Raw genomic sequence first — 19,283 nt, 5'->3', positions numbered from 1 at the left:
AACAATCCAGTTATTTATTTATTTATTTATTTATTTATTTATTTATTTATTTATTTATTTATTGTTTCTTTAATGCAGAACAATCCAGTTTCCAAACATGTTTAGCTATATGGATGAGTAACAGTGTTTTATTGATAAGAGTTTAAAGCTCTAAGTGAGATTTTTTTAGAAATTTTTGAAACTTATTTACTCTTTTGTATCAAACACTAGAAGAGGAGAGGGACAATATAGTATTAGCTGGCGGTGACCCATTTAATACTTAAGATTGTCTGAGATCCCAGTCTGGAATGGACAAAGTCATTCATTTCTTCTGATTCCAAGTCTAATATCCTTCCTGTCTTATTCTCTTGAGCTTATCAAATAAGTTAGGGCACTCACCACTCTAATAATAGAGGTAGAGAAGGGAATGAGGGTAAGTTATTGTCTAACCAGTTTAATTCCTCATGTCTGAGATTGTTGAATCGAAAGTTGCATAGTTGGAATTGTGTGTTTCTCATTTTATAACCAGTGATTGCAGATAATTTAACAAGTGACTTTGGATACTCTGTTTTGAAAATGAGGTACTAAGAATTAGAGCCAAAGGAGAAAATAAGAATTTCAGGCAGTCTTTTTCCTTCTGCCCCTGGTAGGATGCTCTGAATGCTGGTAGGTCAGTCACTCCTGTTTTTGAAGGTATTCTGTGAGCAACTTGAGCATTGTAGTGCCACTTCTCACTTTTTCCTATGCTGGTTCTAGGAAATCCCTCCTGGGGGCAGGGATTTCCTGAGGCAGTTCCTTAAGAGGAACTGATTTTTTCTTTATTTTCTTTTTTTTAAGATTTTTATTTATTTATTTATTTGAGAGAGGGAGAGAACATGAGCTGGGGAGGGGGCATATGGAGAGGGAGAGGCCTACTCATCACTGAACAGGGAGCCCAACAGGAGATTCCAGAACCCTGAGATCATGACCTGAGCAGAAGGCAAAACACTTAACTGACTGAGCCCCCCAAGCACCCCAGGAGGGAATGATTCTTACTGCATTTTGATGATTCCTCCCTAGCTCCTTTGGCTTGTGAGTAATGGCTTTAAAGACCAACTGTTTAATTTTTATGATTTTGCTTGTTAGTTGGGTGGTAGTTGTACTGGTCTCACTTGAGCTATGTCATGTGTCTGCATTTGGCTAGTAGGTCTTGTTGGTGGAGACTACACTCAGTTGAGATGGCTCGGGTCTCTGAACCTCTTGTTGGATGTAGATTATCATCATCAAGGAAACTAGCCTGAGGTGCTTCACCTTTAGACTTGGGTGCTTTCCAAGAGCGTGAACATGGAAGTTGTAAGGCCTCATAGGCCTAGCTCAAGAAGTCCCACAACAACCTTTCTATTCTATTCTTGGGATCACAGCAAGTCTGAAGGCCAGCTTTATTCAAGAAGTAGGGAAATAGACTCCATCTCTTGATAGGAGGGGCAGCAAAGTCACATTGTAAAGAGGTGATTCATTGGTGGCTATCTTGGTGATAATCTACCACATAACCCAATAGTGATCCATTAACAGATCAGAAAAGCCACCTTCTAGATGCATCAATTGCACATCCTTCAGGGATCATTATTGCCCTCAACAATAAGAAATTTTACTGTTAAAAAAAAAAAAAGAAATTTTACTGTTATTTTTTCAGATTTGGAGAAATCATTGGTGTTGAAGATATGTAGACTGGCTACAATATTTTAGTGATGGTCTCCATTCTTACAGGTTGGGTGGGAAGACTCTGGTTCTCAGATCCTGACTGTAAGGGTAGCAGAATCTTGCTTTCCTATGATATAAAGGAAATTAAGCCCACTAGGTTATATGAGTGGGTAGTGCAATGTTCGTAAAACAAAAAAACAAAACGACTAATTCTAATTCACTAAATATTTGTTTATTTATTTATTTATTTATTTAGGATTTTATTTATTTATTCATAGGTACAGAGAGAGAGGCAGAGACACAGACAGAGGGAGAAGCAGGCTCTATGTAGGGAGCCCGATGTGGGACTCCATCCTGGGTCTCCAGGATCACACCCCAGGCTGCAGGCGGCACCAAACCGCTGCGCCACCTGGCCTGCCTTTTATTTTATTTATTTTATTTTATTTTATTTTATTTTATTTTATTTTATTTTATTTTATTTTATTTTATTTATTTCTTTTTAGGATTTCACTAAGTATTTGTTGAACTGCTATTTTGCTGTAGCTCCCTATTACAGGTGATTTGTAGAATTGAAAGATGAGAGTTAAACATTTAGGACAGAAAATTGTTCACAATTTGGTGATGGGAACAGGCTTGAGAAGGATGGGAGAGGATGACAAGGTGGATCCCGTGTAAGCATAGTGTCTCTCTGAGGACAGACTGGTTTTGATGTTTTGGAAATGAGAAATAGTGCTTAGGAAATGCTACTTTTTCCTCATCTGTGGAAGGTTGGGGTGGGATGTTTTTGGTAACCTAGATTGCAGAGAGTGGTCTTCTTCCGTAGTTGATTGGTAGGTAGACTTTCAGTGGCCCTTGGATGGAATTTTTGACAAAGGTTGAACTCAGCTATTGGGTCAGCTTAGCTGACTATGGAAAATGAGGTTAAAGGTTTGTATTGCTTGTGAAGTTGGTGGAGGGAGAATTATTCTGGGCTCTTTGCTTGCTTAAGGCTAAATGAAGTTGAAAGATGTCTTCCTTCTACCTTCAGCCTTCCATGAGTTTGTGAGCTGCTTGCTGGACAGAATAAGAGCAAAACACATGCCCGGGCCTTAGTGGGTATGCATATGCTTGAACAAATCCTTGTTCTTCAGAATCCTAGTTTGGAATATTCTTGAAGATCCCATCCATGGAACTGCTTCTCTCATGAGAAGTCTGAGGAAAAAGTTGGATATGGGTGATGTGGGAAAGGTTGTTTAAAATTTCTAGATGTTTTCTTAAGACCCAGCTTTGAAACCAGAACTTCAAGGGTAGTGCAGAGAGGTCAGTCCCCCGGTCCTTGGAGTGGCAGAGCAGGGCATGAGGCTGCTGAGCCCCTTCGCTCAGCCTCTGAACCAGCTGTGATTCTGATCCTCCCAGTGTGTTGAACAGATATCCTTATATTCTGTATGAGCCACAGCTTAAGAAAAGTTGGGCAGTCCTACCTAAGGGAGATAGCAGTACCTTGGAAGTATGATGGGATGAGGATAGATACTGTTGTCCTTAAGAGTCAGGGTTTTGGGTTACAGATGGCAGAAACTTATTCTAGCTAATTTACCCCACATCTGAATGTCTGGGGCTATCCATGTGAAATTGATTGTTTGGACCAAGCTACTACATTTGAAAGCATTTTCTGTATCAGGCACTGACCTTAGTTTTTAAGTATACAAAGACAATCTTCTCTCACAGGAAACTCCTTCCATATGAATAGTTTAAGATGTTGGATCATGGCTGGTTTCTATCATACTGTAGATAAAGGGGAGACTCTGTTTATCTCTGCTGACTGGTTAGGAATTGATTATTTGTAGACAGTCTCACCAAAGGGGAAATTATAATCACAAATTTGTAATCTATCTTGATCAATATTTTAATCTCTTAGCTTCTAAAAATCTCCACAGGACATTTATAGTATCACTTCCTTCCTTTTGCCCTTTCTCTTTACTGCCCATGGAAGCTGTTGCGGGGTTTTGAAAAAAATCCACATTGCTCTCATGTCAAGCATTTGCCTGTTGTTTTGTCATTAAAAATAACTGAGTGTGTAGTGACAAGTTGCCTTTAGGGTTTAGGTTTTTGGGGCCCTTGAGAAAGAGAAGTAAAATGAGAAGAACTAGTCCTAATAGAGGTTCTTACTTAGAGAAAGTGAATGGAGGAAGAAGAAATGCTGGGGGTAGGGGGTGGGGCATGGGAAGAAAAGAAAGAAAGAAAATGCTCATATCTGCAAATAGCCAGAGGTAGCTTCTCTGAAGTATTGCAAAAGCTGAGTCTTTCTGTCTCTCCTTGAATCTCACCCTTGACTGACTCTCTGGGCTCTTCCTTCTCCTCCCATGACTGCCTTGGGAGTTCATCTCAAAGTGATCATCCTTCAGAGATTGGGGAGCCCTGCTGGAGGAGCCCATGTAACTTGATCTTACCCTACACCCCCTACACCCCCAGTTTTAGGCTCTGAGTCATCTCTTCTTAGGCTGTGAACTTTTATAGAATTGTTTAGTGCGTGTTGTTGGTGGACAATCAGAATATATGCTTGGACAGTGTTCAAGATAGTCACAGATGCTTTTGAAATGTGGAGTGTGTTCACACCTAACTTATGTAAGCCACATTGTGTTGCATCTGTGTGCTTGTTCATTTATGCAGGAAATGTCCTTTAAAGGCCCCAAATTATTTTTGTTTAAATGTGAAGGCAGTGCTGAGAATCTGTGTGTGTGTGTGTGTGTGTGTGTTTATATAAATACTTATTTTCGAGGAAACCGTTTGAGTAAGCTTTAATTGTCATAATAGATTTTATCTGCCTGCAGAGATTAGTGAGCCACTGTCCCCTCAGATTGAGCTTTTAGGGGCACCTGGGTAGGGTAGCTCAGTTGGTGAAGTGTCTGCCTTTGGCTCCAGTCATGATTCAGAGTCTTGGGATAGAGCTCCACGTTGGGCTCCTGGCTCAACAGGCTTTGCTTTTTCCTCTGCCTCTGCCCCTCCTTCTGCTTGAGTTCTCTCTCTAGCTCTCTCTCTCTTTCTCATGAATAGTTAAAATCTTAAAAAAAAATTGAGCTTTAGAATAAAGGGCCAATTTTGGTGTTTTTCTTTGGATGATTTTTACAGTGATTCTTTGTTCTGTTATTGTCCTGCCTTTGATCCTGGTGTGTTTTCAGATTTTTACCATATAGAGATCGTGGTGTTTTCACACACCACGTGAAAGGTGGTCACCTTTTGATTTGGGGGATTTGTGGGCATTGAGTTCATTCAGGTTTATGATTACAAAGGTCCTTACCTTAATTTTATCTCTAGAAACTCTGCCCTATAAAGTAACATTCATAGGTCCCAGGGATTGATTAGGACCTGGTATCTTTGAAGGCCACCATTTTCACTTATATCTCACTTACAGTACATATCTGTCCCGTGTACCAAGTACATTCACCCTGCTCCAGTGTTCCCCCAGAGCCATAGCTCATTATAGCATCAGCTTGAATCCAGGTCTGATCTAGACACCATCAGTTCTGCTCATCAAAATCATCCAAGTCGGGTATGAGTGAGACAGAGTATGATCCATTGTGACATAAAATTCCTCTCCCTCTGTACTGGAAACAAGACCGGGTTACTTGGTTCCAAAACACAGGGGTCAGGCATTGGAAACCAGTTCTAGAGATACCCATTCAAAACAGGAGAACAATGAAGGAAAGAAGGAGGCAGCAGTTCCAAGGAGTTTCCAAATCCAGCAGGGCAGTTTCCTTTCAGTTGCAGGGCCTGGGGACGGTCTTCTGCTGTTCAATATTTCCTTTTATTTTGTTGTTGTTGTTGCTTGCTCTTCCTTTTTTTTTTTTTTAATTTTATTTTTTATTGGTGTTCAATTTGCCAACATACAGAATAACACCCAGTGCTCATCCCGTCTATTGGGGGTGAATGGGTGACAGGTGCTGAGGGGGGCACTTTCAATATTTCCTGAAGACAAATTTCTAAGAAGTGAAAGAGCATCTTCATGAAAAGTTTTTTCTTGTACATTGCTGAACCTTCAATCAGAAAAAATTATGCTATTTCCTTTTTTACCAGCAACATTTTGTACTAGTGATTTTTTTTTACCTGGTCACATTATCATTGGAAAAAAATTGTTGTATGTATAAAATGAGACCTAAGTTTTGCCAATTTTGCGTGAACAAAACTTTTTAAAAAAGATTTTATGGATTTATTTGAGAGAGAGAGAACGGGTGCCTGGGAGGGGGGTTGGGAAAGGGCAGAGGCAGAGAGAGAGAATCCCAAACAGACTCCCCACTTGGGAGCGGAGCTTGATGTGGGACTCAATCCCAGGACCCCTAGGATCATGACCTGAGGCGAAGGCAGACGCTTAGACTGAACCACCCAGGAGGCCCCTCACATGAACAAAACTTTAAACTGTTTTGTTGTTAGTGAATGCCTTTCATAATTTTTTCTCAGTTTTGCTTTACTGTTCATACCCTTGCCAATTTTTCTATTTTTCTTGATTTGTGTGATGTCTTTATATATTTAAAGTTCTTCTCATTTTGTATTGGAAGGATTTTCCCCAGCTTTCACTTAAAATTTGTTTTTTTAGATTTTGTTTTTTGGTAATATACAGTTTGCTTTTTAATACAGCCAAATTTGCTACGAAAGTTTGCTTTTTTGTGGAGCCAAATTTGCTGTTTAAGAAGAGTACCTTTTGCATGTATAGGTTGAATTCCCTTCCTCTACTTGCTGCCAAATAAAACTTAGTTTAAAATAAATATTTGGTACCTGAATTGGGCGGGTTACATGGAAAATTCATGTTGTAATATTCTTACTTCTGAAAATGATGTGTCTGGTCTTCTTGGGAATTCTCATTATCCTGTAGACAGGCCCATCCCTGAGAGCCGATCCGGGAGTCACAGCCAGGAGCTTTCTGCTCTTATCCTACAGTCCTGTCCAACTGGTATGTTTGGCACACTCAAACTTGCAAATCTCATTGAAAGCACCAGGCTGAGCAGAATGAGTCCCTTCATACATATTCCAAATCCACTGGGATGGGAAAGTATTTGGATTGCAGAGGTGTTGTTGGAGAAGGTAGAATTAGGCATAATAAACTGTGAAGAGTGTATTCTGGAAAAAGATATACTACAGTGCTTAAAAACCCAATTCTGTTACAAAGTCTCTATTCAGTAAAATCCCAAAGAAATGTTTTTATAAGATTTATAGACATAGAAGAAACATGGTCAGTGGGTAAAGCATGTTAAAAAACATATTGTGGTCTGATTTGAATTGTAGAGAAAAAAGTGTATGCATAGAAAGTAGTTTCTAGGAGACAATGATTATTTGGGGATAATTGGACTTAGAAATGTAAAAAAAAAAGTATATACAATATTTTGTATATTTATATTGTCTTTTATCTTTTCTGAATTTTCTGGCTTTTCTATACCGGGCAAGAGATGTTTGTATAATATAAAACACTGTTACCTTCCCTCCCTACTCCCTATCCCAAAGAAATGGCTCCAAATAAATGATTATTTGAAATACCTGTGTTATGAACTTGGTTGGCAGTGCCGTGACTTTTTTTTTTTTTTTTTTTTTAGTTATGATTGCAGACTGCTTCAGATTCTTTACTCAGTTGTTAATATTGTATTTTAGGGAAAATTATTTTTATTAAATAAAGATGTTGAAGTGTAACCCTGGAAAGGTGGTAATATTTTAGTATTTTTCAGTGTATCTGCCAAAGTGAATGATTTTTATAGTGGTGTTTTCTTTTGCAAAAGTGTTAGCATCTCTGAACGATATAAACCTGAAGCATTGTTTTCTATTGATTTGGAGGATAATGGGTGATTTGTGGTTAATAATAACTTTAGATCCTTTTTATTTACTTTATCTTAAAGCTGAGAAATTCTTTGTTGCCTTTCAAAATATGATATTAACTATATGTTAAAACAAATTTTTTCTGCTTTTTGGTGTGAATTTCTTATGCCCTCAGATTAGTGTCTGTTTTATAGTACTTGAAACTTTTACTTCTTATTTGTTATTTCTTAGGTAAACGCAAAGCACTGAAGTTGAATTTTGCAAATCCACCTTTCAAATCTACAGCAAGGTTTACTCTGAATCCCAACCCTACAGGAGTTCAAAACCCACACATGTGAGTATTCCTGGTAATCAACTAAAAGGCTCAACTCAAGCAGAAGTTTTAAAGTTATTGTATTTTATGAATTTTTCCAAGTCGAGGAATTGGTATTTCCATTGTCTTATGGGCCGTTTGACACTTGGTCTTAGCCAAAAGGCTGAGAAGAGATCTTTTATGGGCCTTTTGAAATAATTACTACTTGAACTTAATTAGAAAGCTATTGATTCTGTGGTCTGAAGTAGGTGAACACAATTTTCTTTGTTAAAGTTTACTTGAAGGGGAAAAGAGCTGAAGATCCAGCTCAATTTTTTCAATTTTTCTCTTGCTGAACTCTGAGAATATTGTTTAGACCTGTCCTTCTGGATCTCCAGTTAAATTGTAAGTGGTAATTAGGAAACATTACTCTCCTCTGTAGATCTGCACAAATCATCCCCACTTACCAGGTGATAAAGTAGAGTGTCATTTACCCTTTCTGGATAAATGACATTCCTGTAAGATTTCCATGTCACAGTAAATTGAGAGTACATGTACATGTTGGTGTATAGGTGTCAGTGATTACTTTTAAAATGTATATATATATATATTTATTTATTTATTTATGTGTGTGTGTATTTTCCCTAAATATTTTTTATTAAAATACAAAAATGATATTTTAGCATCTTGCTGAAGGTCAAAGTGTTAGAAACATCTGTTACTTTAAAATAATACCTTCAGAATGATATTTGTAGATCTCTTGAACTGCAGTGATGTATTAAATAATGATGCCTCCCCACTACCCCCCAAAACCTATCATGAACACAAACAAGTCAAAGCCAGTGGGTTTGCATTTATACTCATGTTCATAAAGATGATTTTTACCTACTTCTGGTATCAAGAACAATAAAGCAAATGGTGGAGGGTGTTTTAAAAAAATGGTCAGAATATATCATCTTGTAGTTTTTAATAATTATAACAAAATAATTTTTATTCAAGCCTAATTAGACTACAAATATATTCATGCTTCCCCCCAAAGGCACACTTCTTGCTGTTTCCTTTCCTCATGATGTCTGACATGCATTGTATTTACAAACAGTAACAAATTTGTAGAAGGCAGTGTGTCTCACAATAGGAATGCTGAAAATATATTGTGATTTTTAAAACATCGATGTGTAGAAGGGAGCAATGTGGAGGTGTGTGTGTATGTGATTAGGCTTTCGCCTGTAACTTGAAAGCAATAAAAAACTGAAGTAACAGTTCACTTGCCTGGGAATAGTGTTTGCTAATTTTATTAGACTGGTGTTCATAATGAGATTTGTTGTCAGACATCAGCTTAGAGTCTAGCCTTTTTACCTCCTCTGAAACATCAAGTGGGGGCTATACTGAGGAAGGAAACTCTTTTTTTTTTTTTTTTTTTTTTTTTTTAGGAAGGAAACTCTTAGTACCTCTTAATTAGTCAAAGCTCTGGTGGCAAGGAAACATTCTTAAAAGAACCTCCTTCCTCATTTCCTAGAATTTCTAGTGAAAGCTAGTACAAAACTAATTCTTGAACATGGTCCATGTCTATTACCTTGGTTGCTAGCTGAACCACATATAAAGGATATGTAGTTATTGCCAAACTTAGTAGCTCGCTCTTCTTTCTCTTTTCCCCTTCCTTCCTTCCTTCCTTCCTTCCTTCCTTCCTTCCTTCCTTCCTTCCTTCCTTCCTTCCTTCCTTCCTTCTCTTTCTTTTTTTAAAAGTCCCCTTGGACACAAGGACAACCTGAACTGCAAAAACATTTATATCATTTGTACCCTCTTCCTTTGAGAGTATCATGTATTAGGGAATTCATGGACAAATCTTTTTTTCTTTTTCCTGAACAGTAAACTGGGTTAAAAAAAAACTTTTTTCCAAAATTTGAGTTGATCTTTTTTTTTTTTTTATTCTACCACTTCATAATATTCCTATAACCAGCTAGGTTTCCTATCCTTTGTCAATTCCCAGCAGATGTTAAAAGTTTGAGAGGACATGTAATAAGCATTTTTACTTTATGGTAGAATCTTTTGATTTTGATATGTTAAAATGTTAGACCCAGACTTTGAATTTTATGGCACTGGTCTGTTACTATGTGTATCAGGGACAGGTAACTATTGGTTGAAGATAATTGTTTCAAAAAAAAAAAAAAAAAAAAAAAAAAGAAGATAATTGTTTCACTACTCAGGGCAGCATATCTCCTCTACTTCCCTACCCCCTTTCATAAAGGGATCTTTTTGTCTTCTTCCTCTGAGTTGTACCGTCAGGCACTAAAAACCACTGTCAGTCACTGTTTAGGGTAGGTAGTTTGCAATTAGAAAATATAACAGTATTGCAGTATGTAAGTGTTTGAAAAAAAGATACCTCTGTGTCACTTATATGTATTTCCTTCCTCTAAAATTTCCTTGAACTTTAGTTAGAGATATAAATAGAAAACTTGCTCATAAATTTTGAAAAGATATGATGAATGTAAGCAACTAATGAAGTTAAGATATGCCCCAGGAACTACTTTCACATCCATCTAGCATTTGATGTCTCCTGGGTGCAGATTCTGTAGACAATTTAAAATTTTAGGGATACCTGGGTGGCGCAGCGGTTTAGTGCCTGCCTTTGGCCCAGGGCGTGATCCTGGAGACCCACGTCGGGCTCCCGGTGCATGGAGCCTGCTTCTCCCTCTGCCTGTATCTCTGCCTCTCTCTCTCTCTGTGTGTGACTATCATAAATAAATAAAAATTTAAAAAAATCTAAAAAAATCTTAAAAAAAATAAAATTTTAAGACTGTGTCTTATCTTCTGAGAACCAACAGTTTAAATAAAATTCTAAGAAATAACAGTTGGGCATAGCAATTCAAGAAGTGAGGCATAAGGTAATACAGATTGAATGTCAAATGAATGGTGCAGGCGGGGGTAAGATCACTTTAGGATAAATAACTTGGGTGAAACATTTCACAGAAGAACAAGATTTGAATTGGATTTTGAAAGCCACTTTGAGAAGGGAGAATAGCATTCTGGTGTGTGGAAGTACAAGATAAGTTTAGGGGACTATGTGTGTAGATCTGTTTAATTATAGCAGAGATGTTACTTACAGATTACCAATTTCTATCCCTGGAAACAGCAATTTTTTCTTTATTCTTGGTGTTCTGTAGTTATATGAAGATAGATCTAGGTCTGGATCATCCTTCTGTGCACGGAAGAACCATTTTAGTTTGAAGATTTATGTATCTGTTTCTGAGAAAATTTCTGCTTTTGATTGATTCCTTCATGTTTTTCCTAGTCTTCTGTTTGGACATTGGACGTTCTAAATTTCTTGGGTCTTTGACTTTTTTTTTTTTCATACTTTTTATCTCTCTGTTTTCTATATCCTAGGTCTGTCTGCTTGCTTCCTTCCTTTTTCTTTTCTTTTCTTTTTTCTTTTCTTTTCTTTTTTCTTTTCTTTTCTTTTCTTTTCTTTCTTTTCTTTTCTTTTCTTTTCTTTTCTTTTCTTTTCTTTTCTTTTCTTCTCTTTTCTTTTTTTTCTTTTCTTTTTTCTTTTCAACCCTTGTGTGACTAGGGTGGGGGGGGGGTGAGGGAGGGGCAGAATGAGAAGGAGATAGAATCTTATTAAGCAGGCTCCATACCCAGGACAGATGAGCATGATGCCATGCTCAGTCTCAAGACCCTAAGATCATGACCTGAGCCAAAGTCAAGAGTTGGATGCTTAACCAACTGAGCCACCTAGGTGTCCATTTTTTTTTTCTGATCCTTTAATGAAATATTCTATTTTGGTAGTCGATTTTAACTTATGGATGTAAAATCTAGAATTTTAAAGTTCTTTTTTATCTGCTAGGCAATCTGTTTCTTCAAGGGTCAGTTTTTCATTTATCTTTTCTTTCTTCATTTATAATTTATAATTTTTTTTCATGTGTCTTTTAATTCTTGCTTGTCCATTGATAGTTGAGGATAAGAAGATTAGAAGGCTGATTGGTAGCTCTGGTATAGGTGGTCAACTGGTGGACTTGACCACTTCTCTGTGAAAGGTTTGAGAGCTGGCTGTTAAGCCAGGAATATTCAGATGCCAGGAGGAATAGGGCCAACATTCACCCTAGAAGGCCTTCTTTTATCTAGATAGTATGTTTCTTTTCCTTAAAGACATGCTCTCTTTCTATTTGAGAGGAAAGGTAGAGAGAAAGGGAAGAACTTACTAGACCTTTCTTACAGAAAGAATTTCAATGAACACTTCTGCTTCTGGACATTCATGCCTTCGACTTTGCATCCTCTCTATGGTTCTGCCTCTGCTGCATGTTCCCCTCGTACTATGTGTTATGGGTAGGACTTTCTCTATTACTGTTTCTTTTCTTTTCTTTTTTTCCTTTAAGGGAAATTCTCTCTCTCTCTCTCTCTTTTTTTTTTTGTTTTTAAGATTTTATTTATTTATTCATGAGAGAGAGAGAGGCAGAGACACAGGCAGAAGGAGAAGCAGGCTCCATGCAGGGAGCCTGACATGGGACTCGATCCCAGGTCTCCAGGATAAAGCCCTGGGCTGAAGGCGGCACTAAACCGCTGAGCCACCCGGGCTGCCCTCTCTCTCTCTTTTTATTAAGTGATTGGCAGGGTTCAAGTTTAAAGAAGATGAAGTGATTTTTGTGTTTTTTTAAGATTTGATTTTTAAGTAATCTCTGCATCCACTGCGGGGCTCCAACTCACAACTCCAAGATCAAGAGTTGCATACTCCACTGACTGAGCCAGCCAGGTGCCCCATTACTGCTTTTTTTTTTTTTTTAACTGCTTATTATGATAAGTTGCAAATATATCCAGAACTAGACAGTGATAGATGATTCTGTACCTATTTATCAATCAACTTTAGAAGCTCCAGTAGTTAATGTGGCCAGGATTGGTTTTATCTGTTCCTCTATCTTCCTTCTTTTTAACCAAACCTCAGACATTTTTCTACCTATAAATATTTTGATATGTATTTCTAAAAGATAAGGACTCCTTTTTATTTATTTTTATTTTTTTAGATTTTATTTATTTATTCATAAGAGACACAGAGAGAAGCAGAGACATGGCAGAGGGAGAAGCAGGCTCCCCCTGGGGACCCCGATGCAGGACTTGATCTCAGGGCCCTAGGATTGTGACCTGAGCCAAAGGCAGATGCTTGATCACTGAGCCACCTAGGTGCCTCAGAGCTCCTTTTTAAAAACATAATCACAATACCATTATTACATCTAAATAAGTAAGATTAATAATTCTTTAATATTGGGCAGCCTGGGTGGCTCAGCGGTTTTGTGCTGCCTTCAGCCCACGGCCTGATCCTGGAGACCCGTGATCAAGTTCCACGTTGAGCTTCCTGCATGGAGCCTGCTTCTCCCTCTGCCTGCGTCTCTGCCTCTCTTGCTGTCTCTCGAATAACTAAATAAAATCTTTAAAAAAAATTCTTTAATATCATCATATAAGTAGATTACTTCATAAAAACCATTTTTTAAATGGTTTGAAGCAAGATCTAAACAAGGTCCTCTAGTACAGATGGCTGGTAAGTCTGACACTTTGGAGTCCCTTCTTTGGGGGTTGATTAGTTTTGCTTTGCACATTTTTGTCTGCTTTTAGACATTCAGAAGTTTGCTAAAATCTGTTTCTTCATTGTTTTTCTTTTTTTCATCATTCTTTTCCCATGAGTCCTTAGAGAATGAGATAACCTGAACCAGAAACACAGGTTCTTAATTATCACTGGTTAAAATTATAAAATATTTCCTACACATTAAAAAAAAAAAAAGTAATAGAGACTCTTGTACCTACTACCTGGATGTAGCAGGTGTTAACATTTTGTCCTTTGGCTCTTTAAATTAAAGATTAAGCTGTAACAATAAAGAGTGTAAGGCAAAGCTAAAGGAAAAATGTGTGGCCACCTTTTGATTTCTGTCAGGATTGCGTATTGTAGGTGCTCTAGGTCTCTCTGATGCCTCAGGGGTTTTGTTGTAAATGTGGCCGACTTGTGCTACAGTTGTGTTCTTTATATAAATTTGACATGAACAGAAGTTAGATATTCTACTATTAGATCTGTGCTTTCATCATGCTGGGTAATGTGCAAGTGCCATCAGTGCACTGAATCATTGGGAATATACCAAACTGTTATCCTGGATAACAACTGTTATCCTGAAAGAAGAGCTGTTTTATCTTTACAACATATCAGAATTATATAAGAAGAAACACTAGCTTAAATGCTGGTAATTGAAATAAATAACGATGAGGACAGATGCATTTTGGGGCTTGAGCTAAACATTTTGAAGCCATATGTTCTAACTTTAAAGGAATCTCTTTGTTGAGACCAAGAAGATCTCTGGGATCTCTTTTATCTTCATTACATTCGAGCACGGAAAGGCTCAGTTGTGCTATAGAACATCTAGGAAACAGTTTTAAAGTCCCCCGTTAATAACTAGTGGTGTTCTTAATTTCAGGATAGCTCTACTCAGTAGAGCTTTATTGTAAAGCATAGAATAGCAATTACAAGTTATCTAGCCATTGTGCCTGGTTAAATTATGGATACCTTATATTTTAAAGCTTATTCTTTTGGATTAACCATTTTAATTAATATTGAAGTCCTGGTTTCTAGCTCAGCATTATCATCATCATCTCTCTGACCTTGAGTGTATCACTTAGCACTTTGATGTCAATTCAGGTGTTGAATTAGAATAGTGACTTTCATTCTTTTCTTTATTTTTTTGAAAGAGAGAGGGAGTGGGAGGGGAGGGGCAGGGTGAGAAAAAATCTTAAGCAGGTTCCATGCCCAGTGCAGAGCCCGACTTGGGGCTCTATCTTATTGCCCTGAGATCATGACCTGATCAAGAGTTGGATGCTTGATTGACTGAGCCACCCAGGCACCCCATGACTTTCATTATTTTAGATGGTGAATTAAAGGAGGGAAAGAAAGAATTAAGCTGGTTTTGTGCTACTTTCTTCCCATAAAATGTTATGGACAAGCCTCATACGCTAAGTGTTTCTGAGGTGGGAGAAGGCTCTGTAGTCTTGACTGCCCTCATTCCCTAAAATAGCCCCCAGGACATCTCTGGTTAACTCCTAAGTGTGAAAACCATGAGTCTACATGAGCTTAAAAGTTTTTTTTCCCCATTTCTGACGTTTTTAAATGCATTGGTAGTAATTTGGAATCTCTATACTTCTGTGGTAGAGCACTTTCACAAAATGGCAGTCATGGTAGAAATATTTGTAGCTACAAATTAGTACTCCAAAATTTAAAACACCAAATGTGTTAAATACTATGGGATCTTTTAATTTTTGGCTGGTTTAGATTTACTGCTGCAAACTTTTTCTTTCTGACTCTCTGTTCCAGGTATATATAACATAACATTTACCATCTTAACCATTTCCAAGTGTGCAGCTGAGTGGCATTAAGTATATTCACTTAATTGTGTAGCCACCATTACCATCTACCTCCAGGACTGTTTTCTGCAACTGAATGTGTATTTGTTAAACACTAACTCCCTATCCCTATTCCTGCCAGCCTTGGTTCTACTTCATCTCTGAATCTGGTCACTCTAGGCACTTCATCCAAGTAGAATTATACAATGTTTGTTCTTTTGTGTCTGGCTTACTTCACTCAACATTATGTCTTCACACTCTTCCATGTGTAGTATGTATCACAGTTTCCTTTTTAAGGCTGAATAATAATGTATTTATATATTCCATTTTGTTTATCTGTTCATATGTTGATGGATATTTGAGTATTTCTACATTTTGACTCTAGTGAATAATCCTGCTGAGTGAGATCATTTTGTAGAGCTTACATTATTTTACTTCTTAAAATTCAGAGGTATTTAATCTTTTCCTCAGTCCCACATCCTAACTTGGTTCACCTAATGGTTGTGGTATATTTCTTAAGCTAGAGATTCATGGGAGATGGGATTCTCAACAGAACATAGTGGTAATAGCTGTGGTTGAACTGATTGTCTGTGTAGGCCCCTCCCCCCCCGAGATTCACTAGTATAATTCTCCACAAGATGGATGTTTATAGCTGAGATACTGATGCTAGTTCTGGAACATTTAAAGAAATTAATAGTAAGTGCTGTTGAGTTGCTTGTCTACTAAAAATGAATTTAGTTGTGATGTTCTAAAGCATCTTTGTTCTTGAATCAGAGACAAGCTGACATTGGAAGGTGTCCCTGATTCTTTAACCTATAGAGCTGCAAAGCTCTGTTCTTTAGAGAAATGTCTGATTTCTTTGTTTCTCATGAGCTTTTCAACTGTTTCTGGCAGCAAGACTTTGAGTTCCGATTTAGTTCAGAATGTTATAGAGGTCCTTTGCCTTTGTATTGTAGGCATATTTCTGGAAACTTCTTTGTTAATAAGGAATTATACTATTTAAAGGAGACAGCATATCTTTTCAGTGTTCTTTTTTATTATCCCTTATGACTAAGTATGATTACATTACTGTTCTTGAGCAAATTTATTTTCCTCAGAGTTAATAATTGCCCCATTTAATGGGTCACTGTAAATCTTCTCTTAGCAGGGAATCCCTGGGTGGCTCAGCAGTTTAGCGCCTGCCTTTGGCCCAGGGCGCGATCCTGGAGTCCCGGGATCGAGTCCCACGTTAGGCTCCCGGCGTGGAGCCTGCTTCTCCCTCTGCCTGTGTCTCTGCCTCTCTCTCTCTCTCTCTCTCTCTCTCTGTCTATAATAAATAAATAAATCTTAAAAAAAAAAAAAAGAAAATCAGCACTCAGGTTTTTTATTTTTTTATTTATTTTTTTTTAAGAGTTGTCTATCCAACCATAATCTTACTGTAATCTGGAATGGTTGCATGTTAGGCCTGTTTCATACCTATTGGCATTGGTTTGTGAATGCCTGTATTAGTCTCCTGACTTTGATTCCCTGTCTTGGGGATGTCATGTCTGTCTTTCTTTGGTTTTTAGTTTCCCTCCATTTTGAGGAATTATCTCTTCCAATGGCTTCTTGATATAAGTATTCTTTCCTAGTAAGTATGGTTTTGGGGGCTTTGCATGTCTGAAAATGCCTTTAACCCTTTTGATACATTAATAACTTTTGGCCTTGGAATTCTGGGGTAGAAATTGTTCTTCAGAGTTTTCAAGGCTTTACTTGCTCTTATGTTTTAACCTTTCAGGGTTACTATTAAAAAGTTCTATGCCAGGGCACCTGGGTGGCTCAGTTGGTTGGGCGTCTGATTCTTGATGTCTGCTCAGGTCATGATCTGGGGTGGTGGGCTCGAGCCCTGTGTTGGGCTCTGTGTTCAACATGGATTCTGCTTGTTCCTCTATCTGTCTCTGCTCGTCTTCTCTTTTTCTCTTTCTCTCTCTCAAATAAAATCTTAAAAAAAAAAAAAAGTTATATGCCATTGTGATTCCTGAACTTTGGAATATGACCTATTTTTCCCTTTGTGGATGACTGTAGTGTTGGTTTTTTTCCCTCTGTGTTGAAATCTCATTTTTCTGCTTTGGTTTTATTCTCCTTTTCTTTTCTCTTCATCATTTATTCTTTCCTTCCACTGAGCTCTTGGTGTGGTCTCTTTTAAACCACTGTCTTTCATTGTAGAATGTGTGATTTATTCTTCTCTTATTCTATTCATTTTCCCTTTTCCAGGAGCTCTCCTACTGGAACCCCACTATAGGCTTTGGACCTCTTAGTGTGAGCCCTTAGTTTTCTTAAACTTTTCTCTCCTTCAACTTTCTATGTATTTTCACTTTTTTGTTCTTGTCTTTTTTGATCCTTGTTTGTATCTTTCTCTCTCTCTCTCTCTCACACAAACACACACACTCACTCACACACACACACCCACACACCCACACACACAAAATGAGGCAACCTCCAAAAGTTGATTGGAAACTTTGTGATTTGATTGGTGGAATTCATGGTGCGGTGAAAGAGAGAGGTTCAGTTGTTTCCTTTGGAAGATCCCCAAATGTCAGATCTAGAGGTTTTTTTTCTCTTTTCTCATGGGCAATTCTCTCTCCTTTTCCTCCCCGTGTTGGGGGTGGAGTGAGGAGGGGATTAGCCTGGGTTGCTGAGAGAAGGCATGTATGTTAGGCTGCTATAATTCTGCAGTAGATCTAAGCAAAGGAGGCTACGTATATCTCTGTCATATAGGCTTTAGTTAATCCACTTTACATTTCTTTTTTGTGCCCAGTGCCTTTCTGGTAGTTTCTCTAGAATATATATAGCCTTGTTTATCAAATGACATAGAGGACAGATTATCACCTGGTTTCGGGAATCCAGGGATCTAATTGCATTTATGTAGATTTTAATATTGCCTTTGGATTGCCCCCACCCCTCATCCTTAACTGATGCTTTTCATTCTTGAACTTTTTTCTGAGTTTCCACAGTACAAGTCACCTTACTTTTTTGGTATCCTATGTTTGCAGGCAATTTTTAGTTTTACATCTTTTTTCTGCCTTGTTACATGTTCATTTACCTTTGATCTTCCAAAAATATGTTGCAACTTCTCATCTAGTGTGGTCTTTTCTAGTCTCTTTTACATTGTGAATTTTGAGTATTTTAAAAATCCCTTTCTGTTGCTTCATTGTTGCCTGAGGCGGGAGGGGAGACTAATGACTGTTTATCTGCAAATCTCTTCATTAAGTAGGCTTTTAAAATTAAGCTTCTTGACATAGTAAGAATTATGTCAAACATTACTTCTTTTACAACTAGTCATCTAAATCTTTGTTTCTTAATTTAGGCATTAAAAAAAAGAAATGAGCATGAATTAAACTCATTTGAGGGAATGATTACAGATTCTGAATGAATCAGAAAGAAACAGAAAGTGTGATGATATTGTTCCCAAATATTTAAATGCCTTGGCAAGGCATAAACACAGAATCACTGGAAAGAGTAGCAAAAACATCCGGCAGTTAGGAAAAGATGAGCAAATGAAATACAAAATAAGTAGAAGAAAGGAAATAATAAAGATAAGAATGGAGAGCAATGAAATAGGAAATGAGTAAATTCAAAAGTCATTTCTTGGAAAGATCAATAAAAGTAATGAACCCCCAACAGGACTGATTAAAGAAAAGAGGAAGCTCAAGTTAGCACTGTCAGAAATGAAAGAAGGGATATCACTACAATAAATGAATAATAAGGAAATATTTTAAGTAGTTTTATGTCAAAAATTCAGTAACCTGAATGATGGAGACAGATTCTTTGAAGGATAGAAGTAATCAAAACTGACTCAAGAAGAAATAGAAAATCTTGAATATCTCTGTGTCTGTTTAACAATTGAATTTGTGATTAAAAACTTTCACACAAAAGAAACTTGAGGCCCCAGATGGTTTTCCTGTTAAATTTTATCAAATGTTAAAATAAAAAATAAGATTAAGCTTAAGCTTGTACAAGTTTTTTGGGAAATAGAGGAGTAGGGAACATTTTCAAACTTATTTTATGAGGCAAACATAACCCTGATATCAAAACTAGACAAGGATGTTACTACAAAAGAATACTACAGACCACTATCCCTCATGAACATACACTTAAAAATCTTTAACAAGATACTAGCAAATGGAATCCATCAATAATATAGAAAAGACAATATATTACAACAAAATGGGAT

General features: G+C 37.3%; 1 protein-coding gene across 3 annotated transcripts in view; it reads left to right on the top strand.

The window, feature by feature from the left end:
* MAP2K4 (mitogen-activated protein kinase kinase 4) overlaps window positions 1-19,283 on the top strand; it is a 131,739-nt gene that overhangs the window by 28,116 nt on the left and 84,340 nt on the right. For 2 of the 3 annotated variants that reach the window (XM_077892612.1, XM_077892611.1), the window contains one exon: window positions 7,666-7,768. In XM_077892612.1, coding sequence (XP_077748738.1) covers window positions 7,666-7,768 — 103 coding nt within the window. Of the gene's footprint in view, window positions 1-6,408; window positions 6,581-7,665; window positions 7,769-19,283 lie in introns of those variants that run through there. The other variant, XM_077892610.1, reaches the window with a different exon arrangement.

Source organism: Canis aureus, chromosome 3, assembly GCF_053574225.1.
Source record: "Canis aureus isolate CA01 chromosome 3, VMU_Caureus_v.1.0, whole genome shotgun sequence".
Classification (NCBI taxonomy): Eukaryota; Metazoa; Chordata; class Mammalia; order Carnivora; family Canidae; genus Canis; species Canis aureus.
Note: the sequence above shows the minus strand (reverse complement) of the source record. Positions and strands in the feature narration are given on the sequence as shown.